At 30.7% G+C, this 15,709-nt stretch overlaps 1 protein-coding gene across 4 annotated transcripts in view; it reads left to right on the forward strand.

Annotated features, from left to right (window-relative positions):
- The first annotated feature begins 3,028 nt into the window (after window positions 1–3,028).
- The window catches only part of LOC145258177 (heterogeneous nuclear ribonucleoprotein A1-like 3), a 29,979-nt gene continuing 17,298 nt past the window's right edge, over window positions 3,029–15,709 (forward strand). For all 4 annotated transcript variants that reach the window (XM_080115999.1, XM_080116002.1, XM_080116000.1 and 1 more), the window contains exons 1-6: window positions 3,029–3,167; window positions 6,293–6,456; window positions 10,159–10,279; window positions 13,339–13,540; window positions 14,296–14,505; window positions 15,075–15,110. In XM_080115999.1, coding sequence (XP_079972125.1) covers window positions 3,159–3,167; window positions 6,293–6,456; window positions 10,159–10,279; window positions 13,339–13,540; window positions 14,296–14,505; window positions 15,075–15,110 — 742 coding nt within the window. In that variant the 5' untranslated portion in view covers window positions 3,029–3,158. The remainder of the gene's footprint in view (window positions 3,168–6,292; window positions 6,457–10,158; window positions 10,280–13,338; window positions 13,541–14,295; window positions 14,506–15,074; window positions 15,111–15,709) is intronic.

Raw genomic sequence — 15,709 nt, forward strand, 5'->3', positions numbered from 1 at the left:
TCTAATAGGGTTATTTAATTTGCAGCTATGTACGATTTCAATATAGGCTTTTTTTTTTTTTTTAAGACGCTTAAGAGCTTATTAACTGCTGGTCGTTTGAAGCCTATCGTCATAAATATAATGACATTTTCTTTTGCCGTGCTTTAAAAAAACAACAATTATTATTATTATTTTTTTTTAATTATCCATTATTTTATATCTTATTTCCCAAGTCCAATAATTTCTTTTGTTCTAGTATGCACATAAAATATTATTCAACCGGCTTTTATTCCCTTTCGTACCAAGTCCGATCGCACCTTGACATTGATTTCATCCCCCAAGGACGGCTCGGCTCGCCTACAATGATGTCAAAATGACTTCTCGCTTTTTCATTTGCCTTCGCTGTCTACACATTAATTATTAATAATAATAACTAATATGTTTTCAATATCTGGCGCTTAAAATCATTTATTAAAGAACTACATTAAGAATCTGTTTTCTCCCCCCCCTTATTTTTAAAATTTAAGTAGAATAAATGAAAGAGATTTTCTTTTATCCAAAGCAATTATCAATATCGAAGACCACAATTAAATTATCAAAGAAAACGTTAGTGCTTAGAAAATCAATTTCAAATAAATAAACTTTAAATATGGCGAAGGAAATTATGTTTCAGAATAAAACACCAAAAAAAAAAAAAAAAACAAGAAAAGAAAATTCGAGCTAAATAAATTATGATAAAAAAAAATGAAGTATGCCACTTTAAAAATTAAATCAGTTTCCATGCATAACAGCCTTTTTATAAAATTATCTTTCTTTATACGCCCGGCGTCGTTCTGGAGTGGCTTTAATTTCCATTTTTGTTTACCCCCCCCCCCACACACATTTAAACAAGGTCGTTTTTAACAAATTATTTAAAAAAAAAATTTTCGATTGTTTTAAAACTATAACTAATTTTGTTAAGGTAATGTTTTTTTGAGCTTAGCATCCAAAACTTAAAATGCATGGGGATCTGCTAAGACTTTTAAAGTCCAAAATGACTTTTTATTCGATAGTTTAAAATCCTTCCAATTTTTTTTCAATTTTCAAATTAATTGACATTAAGAAAAATGAGGTTGTTTTCAGTTATCAAATCACATGCATTCTGATGGACTTTTCGTCCATGATTAAATTATGGTACTTATGCACTTTTGTTACCGTGCTGAAATAATGTTATTTAGAAAGCCTTTCTTAACATGAGGAGGGAGGGTGTTTTCTAACTATTCTCTACTTTCACTTAACAATTTAATAGAAAAGATATCGTAAGACTTGAATTTAACTTTAAATAGCGCGGTAACAAAAGTGCATAAATACCTAAATGATAAATTAAAAAAAAACAAAAAAAAACTGCTACTTATGTAGAATACGGACCGTGCTGAAATAGTAATCTTATTGTTAACATGGGGAGAGGAGTCTTTTAAGTGAAAGTACAGAATAGTTGTATTCTGTACTTTCACTTAAAAGACCCCGTAAAAATTGAATTTAACTATTTTATCTAAAAATAAAAAAAAAGCATGGTTGGTTATTTTGCATAAGTACCAAAATTCGTTTTCTTTCAGACTGTTGCAATTTTGATAGAAATAAATAATCAATTGAGAGTAAATAAATAAAATAGCATCTTAATATGTAACCAGATATTGAATTTATAAATTACATAGAGAAACGCGTGCATGAGAAGTTTTCTTATTTTTTTATTATTAATATACACTATAAAAAGGATATTATTAAAATTATTTAGATATAATTATAGAAAATAGTTTTATTTTCTTAAAACATTCGATTCCATTTAAATTTAGCAAGAATTGTACATTATATATTTATGCGAATACTTATGAAACTCAAAACAATTTTTTTTTCTATTAGACGCAAGCGGTAAAACAAAATGATTTTAAAAGCTGCTCCTGCTGCTTCTACACTCATGACGAAAAAACGTTTTACCACTATTCGCAAAATACCTAAGAACTAACTACTTTTCATACAGTATCGTCTTTACATGACGTGACGAGTTCCATTTAAGTTTGGGGGGGAATCCAGCTCTTCTCATCCAAAGGGGGTCACTCAAAATAGTTACAGAAGGCGATACTCCCTCATTCCTCCCGAAGGAAGAGATAATTCATGGGAGGAAAATCGCTTCGAATTCACCAGAACCATATTTCTACTCTGATATTAGCTTGAAGACTTAAAAAAAAAAAAAAAAATTCACATCACTCAGCACATGCTTTTAAGGAGAAAAAATCTTTATGAAGCCGGCCATTATGCAACGGTTTCGGCTTTTCGCATGCTTTTAATTTTACTATAAATTGAATTTAATCTATTTATATTTTAATTTTAATCATATCAACGACACGAAAATAATAATAATAATAATAATAATAATAAAGAGGAAAGTTACGATAAAACAGATCTTGCAAAATGTTTTATTGTGATTTTCTCTGAAAAAGTCCGCCATGGTGTAGAGAGCTCTATTACTACTTCAAATTATTGAAAATAACCGAATATTTATTATTTCGTGAAGGGCAGTTTTGATCATACCATTTTTTTTATTAGTCTTGTTAGCAAGTTATACAGAAAAGAAAACAACATATTTATTTATCAAATCGCAACCGAAAGTAGGATGAAGGGAGAGGGGGGGGGGGTTATAAAAATTTCCGAGTTTCATTCTCAATTATATTTCAAACCTCTACATTGTAGAGGCTCTACAATGTTCGGCTTTCATCATAATGCTGCCACGTAACGTAACGGTAAAGATTTGTAACCCCCCTTCCTCTCTCTCTCCATCTTATTGCTTTCTCGTACCCCCACACGCGCTAGTACGAGTAGTAAAAACGGACAAGTATTACTTAATAAATAAATAAATAATAATAAATTTTACAAAATATTTTGAAATGTGTTTGTTTTCATTTTTTTCGTTTATTCGAGAAATGTTTTAATACATTAAAAAAAAAAAAAAAAAAAGAAATCATTAATATATTGGTAAAGATTTTAGTCTAATTAAATATTCATAAAAAAAAAAAAATTCCACCAATCAGAGACCGATCTCATTCATTCAAACTAACCAATAGGAATGCTCAAAATTTTTAACTATATAAAAGGTACAGCAAGGCGGAAGTGCTCTTTCTCGAATAGAATACTAAGGAGCTATCATGCCTGAGGTAAACCTTTAAAATATATTTTATCCACGTATTTTTCATCTGTTTTTGCAAAATATTTGTTATTATTTTTAAAGATGTTTACGTATGTTTCTATCGTTTCTCTTCATGGTGACACCACCTTTGATTATCATTGCTTTTAGAACTGATTCCTGAATCATTTACTTACTACAAGTCATCCTAGATTGAACTGATGAAGGGATACCTCGTAGGACGGATGGATTATTTTTGTTCATTCTACAAAGCATGTTGAATTTCGCATCTTGTTTCAATTAATTTTGATTTTATAAACTAATAATACTAATAATATGCAAATTGCATATTTTTTCGATCGTTTGTAAAACTCAAACATTTTGTTAACGACTGACCTTAAGAGGGGGGGGTTGCCCTAGGAATTATTCCAGCTCCACGATGAAATTAAAAAAAAAAAATTTAGGCCATATATATATATATATATATATAATCCTTTTTCATATTAATTTATAGATGAAAACTTCAGTTTTAGGTTTTAAAATGTTATCTTTTATGTATATTTCTTTGTTGCTGTTAAAGACAAAGTAAATCGCTTTATTTTTTTTCACCCAATTTAAAACTTGAAATTTCATTTTAAATCTCAATTCGATACTATCAAACATTCATTTCCGATTTGTATGAAATCTTACATTATAATCATAAAGTAATATAATTTTTCCAAAACCTTAAATCATAAAATGTAATTATTAGATTTTAAAATCTATGGCTATATTCAAACTTTCTGGTATTTCAAAAAAAAATTTAAAACCTAGATATAAGCAAATACTTGTCGCTTTATCTCTATTTACCGAGTACATCTATTGAGCGCCGGTAAAATTTACCAGCATCATCGCCAGGAGTATATCTATGTTTCTTTGTAAAAAAAACGTGGGTGGGTTTTTTCCTATTTAACTCGGTTTCTGTTTTATACGTTAAAATTAAAACATCAGATTTAGCATTAAAAAAAATATATATATTTTGACAAATACATTTGTTGATATTTCTAACTTAAAAAAATTTTCTAATATGCTTTAAAGTGCCCATCTCGTTCTATCATTGAGCATCGGTTTACTTACGGCGATGATGCTGATGGTAGCCATCATCGCCATGAGTATTTGTAAGTACCATCATATATGCCGGTAAAAGCTACCATCAACATCGTCATAAGTAATGTTATTTATTAAAAAAAAAAAACGTGGGTGGATTTTTCTTGTCCTACTCAACTCTAATTTTAAGCATATTAGAAACTCATGTCATTAATTACTTCCGGAAAAAAAAAAAAATTCTCAAATATTAAAAAAAATCTTCTCGCTTACATCTGAATTTTAATTTTTAATATTAGGTCGATTTCGGAAGATTTTTTTAACTTGTCTATAACAAATTATAGTTTAATTTGTTCTTGACAACTAATCCACTTCATAAAATGTCCATCTTGCGCAGTTTTGTTCTATTTCTCCACCTTTCTCTCTCCCTTGTCGAAAAACTAAGCCATTATTCGACCCAATTCTTTTGTTCATCTCCCTCAACTTTTTTTTTTTTTTAAACACCCCTATGCGGTCTCCGGCTTTATTAAAACTACCCCTGCTCACATGGCGTTGCCCGGGAGTTTTGTTTTTTTTTACTTTCATTTTTGTTTTAATCGTGTGTGTGTGTGTGTGTGTGTATATATATATATATATATAGATATATATAATATATATATATATATATATATATCCCACATTAGTGTGCGTTTTATTTTAAAATCTCGTTTTATGATTAACTTTTAAATGTATCAAATGAACCTATTAAATGCTGTAATATATTGGATGTAAATAGATTGCAAATACTTAAGGATTTAGTATTTCTGGAACCAATTTCTATTCGACAGTTCAAATTTAGAAGGTTCACGGGATATTTTATAAAATGCTTTGCTTATGAAGGAAGCCGAAATGCATTATAATGGATTTAATAACTTCACGAATTTTAATACCTTTAAAACCCAAAATAGCTTTATTATACCATTGTCCGTGCTATTTTTTAAAATATGATTAACGGTATCCTTTTATTTAGGTGTAAGTACAGAATAGTGTTAAATACCCCACCCCCGCTATATTAAGAACGGTTTGAAATATTTCAGTACGATCCGTATTCTGCATAAGTACATGCATTTCAATTTGAAGTTTAAAAAAAAACAAACTCAGCGCACAAACTGAATTGCCCAACCACTGTTAAAATAATTAAAAAGGGAGAGGGGGGGGAGTCTTGACAGCAATCATCGCTTTTACTCCCAAGTTTTTAATTTTTTTTTTAAGTGCTCCAAATGTCACGTGATAGGATTCAAAATAAAATATTAAAATTTACGTTTTAAAAACCTTGTCTTAAAGATTATCGGGTGAAAAACTTTCTCTTTTTACATAAAAAATTTTTAATGTAAAAAAAAAAATAAATTTCCTTATATTTGTGCATATTCATTTTTAAAATATTAGTTCATTTTGTTCATGAATGTTAGATCCCAACAGTGCATCTGCACTTATCGATTTTTACTATTACTACTATTTTCGGTTGCCGGAATCTTTGTAAATCTAGAATAAAACCACCGATTTCCAGACCAATTGGGTGTCTATAAATTTTCTTGAAATATTTCAGTTTTCCAATAAAAAAAAATGTTAGATTTTAACTTATCTATTTTTGTAAAAATATTCGATTATATTTTCTTAAACCCTCAATTTGTATCAAATCTTTCAAATGGATCCGTTGACAAGGTCAAATATTTTCTTGATTGCTTCTAAATTTTATCGACTTGAATCTTTTATAAAGTGAAAGTTGAAGTAATTTCTCATTTACGAAAAATATTTTTTTTTTAAGATTTTAATTTTCAACTCCTTAAATTATCAGAAAGGGTCAAGGTTGACTAAAATCATTTTAGTCTGTCAAGTAGTCCAAAAATTGTTTTGCGTTAAGTTTACATGATAAAATGATCCCCCCCCCCCGACTCTAAATCCTATTTCCTTAAACTTAGTGCTCTTTTAATTTTTCTTTTTCTAGTAGGGAGAGGGGGGTGATTTCCAATATTTCGATTTTAAATGTTTGTTTTTAACTTATATTTTCAATTTTTTTTTTTTTTTTCTTTTCAGTCAAGGGGAAGATATCGGGACAGCGATTCCGATGGAGAGAAGTTCTGCAAGCTCTTCATTGGAGGGCTCAACTACACCACAAATGAAGAAGCCATGAAAGAATATTTTGAACCGTGGGGCGAAGTTGTTGACTGTGTAGTCATGAGGGACCCCAACACGAAAAAGTAATTTTTTTTAAATTGTCACAAAAATTCACCTATGAAGTTTTCCTAATAGGGAACAAATAGGATCGAAAATTTTGGAATTACATTCGTTAAATTTAAATGGATTTAATTTATGTAATTAAAAAAAAAAGATGCAGAATTCAGTTTCAAATATCCGTGGAAACTGAATTAGTTTTCGCACATGCGTTATGTAAACTGCCGGAAAACGGTGTATCTGTTTTGGGTAATCGTTAAAGATGCCGTCCCTAGCAGAATGAAAAATCTGTAGGCGTAGCACTAGCAGTGTCAGAATTTTGGCGGAATTTTTTACACCCCCCCCCCCCCAACAAAAAACTGCGAATAAAATATAAAGAACTCGTAATTTCTGTTTTTAAAGTGGGTTTATTTTCTTTATGGAATATACTTCTAAAATAAACTATTAAAGTTGTTTCAAACATAATAAAAATATTTCATTTATTAAAAGACCGTGTAGACAAAATGTTCGCATATTCAATCACTGCGAGCGGATATTTTGTCAACACGGTTTTTTAACAAATAAGAAATATTTTTATGTTTGAAACAACTTTAATAGTTTATTTTGGAAGAAAATAAACCCACTTTAAAAACAGAAATTACGAGTTTTTTATATTTTATTTGCAGTTTTGTCTTAGGGGTGTCAAATTTGCAATGGCGATTTTTCCCAAAGATTCTGACACGGGTAAACTTAATATTGACACATTTAAGCGTGTTTTCTCGAGATTATATGCGTAATACTAACTGGATTTTAACTCTAAATGATTACTCATTTAATATTTAGCAAAAACAACCATTTATAATGCCCATACAGAAAGTTTTTTTATACATTCTCCTCTCGGAGGGCGCGTTAACAATTACCCCTTTCTGATACTAAATTTTTCCGTTCTCGTTCAGTGAAAGAAAATTTTCTAAACTGAAACCGTTTTTGTCTCGATCTGTAATGACCCTTCTTGGAGCTGGATTTTGCTCGCATAAAATAACCTACTCTGCTCTCTTAGAGGGGAATGAATGGTATTTAAATATGAAACAAGTTTAATAACCAAATTTCCTGATCCAAGCAATTTGCAACCGTTCCCTCAAACTGGCATTTCATCGTTTATTGCATTAAAAAAAAAAAAATGCGGTATTTTTTACGACCTAACCCAACCTTGAAAGCCATTCTTAACACGGGGAGGTTGAAGGTGTTTATTCCGAATGCGTTCTGAAGATGAGATAAGGGTTTATATTGTGCTGGATTAGGTCGTAAAGTCAAAATCGCACTGGGGTACAAGCAGCAGATTCGATGTTGCTCGGGTTCCTGGCCAAATAAACATTTTACAGTCGTTTTTTTTTTTTTACACATCTTTCCATAAACTGGTTCAATGAAAAGATTGGCTGAATGTTCAATTGAGTGTTCAATAAAAACTTTTTCTTTTTTGTATCATTTAGTTCTTGATTTCAAGCCAATGAATTTCATCAATTTTGTCAGCTTGTATTTTTTCCTTGAAACTAATAAAGTTTGCTTCCTAAAATTTGGCTTGAACTTTGGCAGGAAACAATATTAGCCGTACCATGTTAGTACGTGGTTGTCCATGTGCTTGAGGACTAGATGGAGAAAACCTTGTAGGAACGTGGATCAAAGATGGCTTCAGAAACTGTTGATTCGTCCCCATATACTTCTGTTGTGAGAAACCAGTGCCATTGATTATTACAGCTGTAACTGTATTTTGTCTACAGATGTGGGTGTCTTGTTATAAGACTGGGTTGTATTGTATGCTGGGGGTTACTATGATAATGCATTGTATGAGCGATATAAATTTGTTTTCTTCACCTTGTCCCATTACTTTGGCAGCAATTAACCAACAAATACTGATATGAAACAAATCAGTATTTGGAACTAATACAAATAGATGCAATGAAAGTAAGTCCATATTTTAATATATTGATCTTGGTATCATTTCTTTACATTCAAGCCAAAGTTTTAAAAAAAATTTTAAATGTTACTATTGCAATAAAAGTGAATCCTGGTTCTGTTTTAAAGTAAATCTGTGTTTATTGTCTACAAAAAGAACGCTAGACATATGGAAAATTAATGCTTTACCAGTTTTATTTTCCTCATGACAAATCAGATGGATAAATCTAAACAGAATGGACCACCTTGATTATTGCAGAACAGTAAAATTTAGTGTCCAGATTTGTCCTCGGTGAATGAGAAATCCTAGATAGACAATTTTTATCTTGCCCAGTTTTTTTTTCTAGCTGGGTTTTTCTCTACTGCCCTTGTGGGTAGGTAAGTAAAAAGGGACCAGCTTGAATGATTTGTTTCGTTTCATTTTTAGGCTTTGATCAGATTAGCACCAATTTTGTAAACGAGCTAAGTACATAATTTCACTGAATGAATTAAATAATAAAAAAAAGCTGTTGTTGCTGTTTGTTTTTACCTTGCAAATCAAATTTTCATTATCTGAGATTTATGTGGACACTTAGGTCTTTGAAAAATAAATAATGAATTTATTTTGAGAGCTGAATAATCACTGTTCAGTCTGAAAATTGGAAAATTTGAATTGATTGCTATGTTGTCTGTAAGCCAATTTAACTAAAATGCAGGTGAAAAAAATGAAAAATCTTTACGAATCTGTTAAAAATTGATGGAAATTCTTAGCTTAAATCAATTTAAATATTGGACAAAATCCTATTAACTCTTAAAAATAAAAATCGTGTGATCTGAAATTTTTCATTTTAAAAGCTAACACATTGAATCTATGTAATATGTAAAGCACAATAAATATCAAGCTTGATTCTTAATAGTGAATCAAAACAAATTTGGACCATATAAATATGGATGGAAACCATTGATAATGAGCAAAAGTTTAAAGTTTTCAACTTAGATTTTGTGAAATTTTTTTTTCCCATGATGGTTTTTCTCCAGTGTGTATACTAAGTTGAAAAACAGTAAAAAAAAAAAAAAAATTTGTAACTGGAAAAACATTTGATACAAGGGGGAAAAAATTGTATATTTATAAAGGGAATGAACAAAATTTTATAAAATAACCTCAAATTATCACAAGTTCATTGGCATTCTAAGCTCTAATTTGTGAAACCTTAGTTATGAAATCCTTATCCATAAAAATGACCTTGAAAAATCTGAAAATTTAATTTCCTTATATTTTAATGCTTTTTGAGGATTTTACTGCTTAATACTGAAGTTAAGCATCAATTTAAATGCTGTTTGGAGCATTTTACACAGCTGAAAATTACTTTTCAAAACATTTTAGAGAAATAGCTTTTTAAAAACTGCATTGGAATTTTACTTGTTTTAGAGAGGTTTCTAAAACCTGGTAATTAAAAACAACAAAACTGAGTTTTGAAGATTTAGGATCCTCACCTCTTCTGGAACACAATGTAGAACTACTTCCTTATTGACAATATAGCAGTCTTCAAATATTTGTCTAGCCATTCCATCTAGCAATCTATTTTTGTCCATTCCACCCATTGTTTTCCATTCCCATCACATTGACAATCTCAAGTGCTTTTTGGTCTTTGTAGGTGTTAACCGATAAGAATCAAATTTGATGTATAAATGGAAGTCTTAAGCCATTAAAATATCAATGTCGAGAAATTTAAACTTGTTTTTAAAGTTTTGTTTTGTTTTTAGTCTTTAAAAATAAAACTATTCAAACTGAATGTACCATTTTTAATTTATTAAAGATCTCGGGGTTTTGGTTTCATCACATACAAAACTGAAGAACAAGTTGATGAAGCACAACGAAACAGGCCACACAATATCGACAACAAGGAAGTCGAAACTAAAAGAGCCATGCCAAGAAACGTAAGTAGATATGTGTAAGTTCCTGGCAACAAGTAAATATATGTGCATGTATAATAAATGTAGATGCTTGCATAAATAAAATCTTGTTTACATTCTAGATTTCATCTGGTGTTTGTATAGAAACTGTACGTAAGCACTTGTAAAACATATCCTTATGTTGAAATGTACAATATACTTACCAGAGTTACCCAATGGCTACTGAGGTTCTTATTTCAGTAATGCATGTAGATTACAGAAATGTAAAATGGAACACTTCAAATGTTTTAAGTTAAATTCAAGACAATTTGAATAAAAATACTTGGTCACATATTCAAAAACAATGACTTAATTTTAAAATTTAGACGTCATTAGATGTGTATATATATATATATATATATATATATATATATATATATATATATATATATATCTTCACAAGGAACTGAGCTATCAGGTTAATACCAAGAGTCTCAAACTGTTTTTCTAGATTTTCAGATTAAATACTTATACCTGGGTGATTCATAACTTCTGCTGCTTAAATATTGTATTTTAACAGCTTGATCCAGCAAATCCATTTTCTTGGGTGAATTTTGCTTAAAATCAGAACAGGCGTTTTTCTTTTTCCTTTCAGACAATGGTAGAAAGTGAAGATTTTTTCTTTTCTCACTAGTGAATGTGAAAACGTCTTCCTCTTCATGACTAGAAAATCTGGATTAAATATAAGGTTGAAAAGAGCTTCAAACTGATCAGTACTTGCCAAAACTGTGGAAATCCCCCCCTTAGTTTCTCACTTGGCCAACTGTGCTAATTAAACCTTCCCTCCTTCCTGAAAGAACTTATCCAACAAAATTATCCAGAATGTCTACACAGATCCAAAATAGTTGACTGTAGGATGTGCTGCCATCTTGAACAAAACCAAATCCCCAAATGCCTACTCAATAGCAGTCATTTATAGCAAAGAAGATGCAGCAATTGATTTAGCCCTAAATATTATCCCAGAAAAGAAATTTCAAGACATCTTTGATTCCAAATTCACAAAATTAAAAATACATAAGCAACCTCCTTATAAACAAACTACTCATATAATCAAGGAGTATAAACCTTATATTTTGTGTTGGCTACCTAGCCATACTGACATCAGAAAATGAAAAGGCTTACTCATCAGCTAAAGAAACCATTAAAATGAAGCAATCCAATATGGAGATTCTATACAGATTTCCAACAAACCATTAACACATACATTTCCAATAAATGGCAGAAGCATGAAATAATTACTGTTAATAACAAATGACACTAAATATCTCTTACTATCAAATAATGGTAACTGGCATAAAGGGAGCAGAGAAATGGAGACATAATCCTAGCCAGATTATGTATAGGTCATATCTTCATTACATGCTCACCTAAGCAGAAGACCACCTTCCTCTTTGTGTACCATGCCAGAAACTTCTGCCAATTAAACTAATTGAATACAAAGATTTTGAAATAAGATCCTTGTTCTTCCAAGTGAACAATCTAGAAAGGCTTTTTAGCACTGTACAAATAAAATATTAAATTTCCTAAAAACAATTGGACTAGTGGAAAATCTAACTAGAACAATACCCACCCCTGTTCTATAAAACAAAACCAAGACCGCATCTACAAGCTGAAAATGATTCTATAAACAAAAACTTTTCAATCTCTAGAATGACCCAGTAGCAATTGATGGGACAGCGAGCACAGGTAAACAATACAATATTCAAAATCTTTTAGAAATACAACTGTAAACAAAAAACCTGTTTGGCTTTAATGATCTTGAAGTTAGTCATCGCAGCCCTCACGATGATCGAAAGCGAACCCAAACTTTTCTGGCAGGATTGAAAAAGTTGATAAAGGTAGACCCAACCCTGTCATTGTAAAAACTGGCCAAAAGACGCAATGTTAGGCACAGACTATCTGCAGATAAGTCCAGAGGTCTATCCAAGGTCCTCATTATGTGAGGAGATGCCACAACCTCCTCTCTGCCTGCTCAAGAGCCATCTGGGTTTGAAAGATTTCCCAACCATAATTATATCAAGAACAAAGGATGTGTGCCTTTTTGTTGATGAAAAATATGTTCATTGTGAGTGGGGTTGCCAACTGCCAGAACACAAGTTATGTTTGTCTCCATGATGTGGAGCAAGAATTCTGCTTCTGTGATGAAAGGATGTCTTTTATCAAAGCTGCACTTCAAATCAACACAGTATTTTTTAAGATTCTAAATGATGTTTTGCTGCCCTGAATTCATAGATACTACAAAGCTACCAGAGTAATTGCTTGTTCAAGATCAGCACATGGAGTAAAACTAAGTCCAGACTTAACCTGATGAAAAATCTTCCCTGGTTTATCCTGAAGCACATTTGGCCCAGTAGTTCTCCAGATTTGAATGCTGGCGAATATTGGTTGAAAGAAGATCTAATGTTAATCCACACCTTGATGAAAGCAGCCATTTGAAGAGCATTTCAGAATCTGTACTGATGAAATGAATGGTTCAGTTTTGCCAAAGGACTTCCAAAATTGTGATTGTTAAATAGATTTTAAGGATTACAAAAATTTTATTTAAGTCAGAATTTCAAAAGATATGGGAAAGTCCCAATTTACTTATGGGACCTTCTATAATGTATATCTATAGTGCTGTATAATGTTTTACGTGGATTTAAAGAAATTGTGTATATTAGTAACAGTATATTGATATATGAAAGTAGCATCTGGCTTCAAGTTTTGTCTGGTCTAGGGAACCACTTCTTACTAATACTCTTGTGAAAGTTGTCATTCGATAGATTCTTGCTAGTGATCAAGTAAGGGAGACTATCAAATCTTGTTTGAGTGAGTAACTTAAATTAGGCTGAAGTTGTTGATTGTTTTTGCATCACTAGATTTCTCATGTGGATAAGCCAAAGATGCCAGAATAAATGCATTTTAAAAGAAATTTTGAAAGCTTATTTTTTACAAATTATATAACTTAAAGTTTTTAAAAATTAATTTCTTTTTGTAAAAAAAAAAAAAAAAAAAATTTAACTTAAAACCAGAACTTAATTTTGTAATTTTGTTTTTCTATTCAGGAAACAGATTCTCAAGCCACAGTAAAGAAATTATTTGTTGGGGGAATCAAAGAAGATACGAGTGAAGACGAAATTCGAGATTTCTTTAGCTCAAAAGGGAAAATCGAATCTATAGATATGATCACAGATAAAGGAACTGGGAAAAAAAGAGGATTCTGTTTTATTACTTTTGAAGATTATGATACAGTTGATAAATTAGTGCGTGAGTATTAATATCCACTTTGAATAACAAATCATCTTTTTGGATTCACAAAATTAAGATTTGTCAATTTAAAAATAAAAAAAAATAAAAATGTACTATCAACTTGAAAAAATTCAAAATCCTCACACTATTTTTGGTTCTTTGATATGATTGGCATGTGAGAAAATTAATATTTTAATTTCATTGTAAAACTTTAGGAGCAAAGTGTAGTGTTTGTTCTGATACTATTCTTCAGCCGTTTTTGATCAGTTACTAAAAAATATTTTTAACTTAAGTCTCCACTGATTAAAGCCAAAAGTACTTAAGGATAAGAGTTAATGAAATTTTGAAAGATAAATATTCTGAGAGGATTGAAAATATTGAATAGAATTAACTAAGTTTAATTACTGATGGGGCCAATTTATGACTTGTATTGGTTCGGCCAATAAACTTCCTAGCTGATAGGATGCATCTTTATAACAAAAAAAAAACTTGTTCAGAAGTCAAGAAAATTAATTTGAAACTTTTAATTTTCTAATCTGTCACTTTTATCTGTACCAAATCACAGAATTGGCATTAGCACTTTGACCAAGTGCTGCGATGCTAAACTGCAGTGCTAAATAAACATCAAAGTCAATTATGACTCCTAAACAAAAGGGGAAAACTCTCACAACTATTATATCAAAGAATCCTGTGTTTTTTTTTTTTTTCAGTTTGCAAAAATATGACCAAAGAATTGTCTGCTTGATTTAATTCATTTATATTTTTCATTTCAGTAAAAAAATATCTGGATTTTAAAGGCAAGCGGGTGGAAGTGAAGAAAGCTTTATCAAGAGCTGAAATGAACCACAACAAACAGATCAACATGGGACCCATGAGTGGCCCAATGGGACCAGGGCCGATGGGGCCTGGACCTATGGGACCAGGACCTCATATGGGTGGACCTATGGGACCAGGACCTCACATGGGTCCGCCAGGACCTCCAGGTACATACCTTGCTATAAATGACACTTATTTTGGAAATAAGCTATATTTAAAAAAAACATTATATTAGGAAATATTCAAATTTAAGACCTGAATCTTTAATATTTCAACTATATTGAATGCACAGTAAAATAAGTTTCAATTATTTTATCAAGATTTATTTATAAACTTAAAATGGTTTAATATTTAGTGTTGCCTGAGTTAAAGTAAAGCTAATTTTTATTTGTTTTACTTTTACACTTGTACAAAAAATTCTTACCTCTTTATATTTAAACTAATTCTCTTACCAATTTTTTGGTCATAAAACTTTTTTCCATGTTGCTAGTTATTCAGCTGGACTACATAATTTAGAAAATAAAATGTAATGAAGTAATCGTGTTAATAACATGGTTACGATAACAAATGAAAATTTTCATCAAATCTCACAACTTTGATGCTTAAAGCTTTTATGACAAGACAAAAACAATTAAGTTTAAGTAATCATTCAGAAATTCAATCTGATAAGACAACTGTCTAGATATTTTCCTTCTTTTAAGTGACTTTGCATGACATACTGTGTTTTTGTTTTTAGGCAGAGGTGGTCGTGGAGGCATGGGTGGCGGCAGAGGTAATGTCATTTTTTTCCTTGTGCATTTTTTCTCACTTGTTTTCTTAATCTCACAACTTGCTCCTAAAACTCGAGCCCTACTTCTGTTTCATAGCAATCCATGCATTTATCACTTCAGACTCAATTGCTTTTTAGGTGATTTTTGCATGCATCAAGTAGCGGCCAGCTTCAGTGTGCAGAAAAGTTTTCAGTTGGTTGCTTTGCACGCTTTTAGTTTGATGGCATATTTTTTAAACTAAAGTTTTGCTCATAATTAAAGAGGGTGAGGGTTCAACTTTTGAGCTGCTGAATTCAATTGTCTTTTTGGGATATTTATAAATTGAATAATAAATCCAGCTTTTTAAAAAAAAAAAAAATATTTTATGGAAGCTGATTAAAACTGTATCAACTTGTTTCCTTAGATTTGAAACCCAATCTGATGTATTCAGAAACATTGTCGGTGATCTTCCTGGAATTGCTGAATGTTATATTTTGAACATGATACCCCCATCTTAAATGACCCAACTGGCTTTGATCAAACCTTAGTCCCTATGAATGAGCCCATTGTTCTGTTTCTGTTTAACTGATTTTCTGCTAAAAAGTTATTTTTCAAGTATAAC

The sequence above is a fragment of the Euprymna scolopes genome, chromosome 33, assembly GCF_053919585.1.
Source record: "Euprymna scolopes isolate OS-2025 chromosome 33, ASM5391958v1, whole genome shotgun sequence".
Classification (NCBI taxonomy): Eukaryota; Metazoa; Mollusca; class Cephalopoda; order Sepiida; family Sepiolidae; genus Euprymna; species Euprymna scolopes.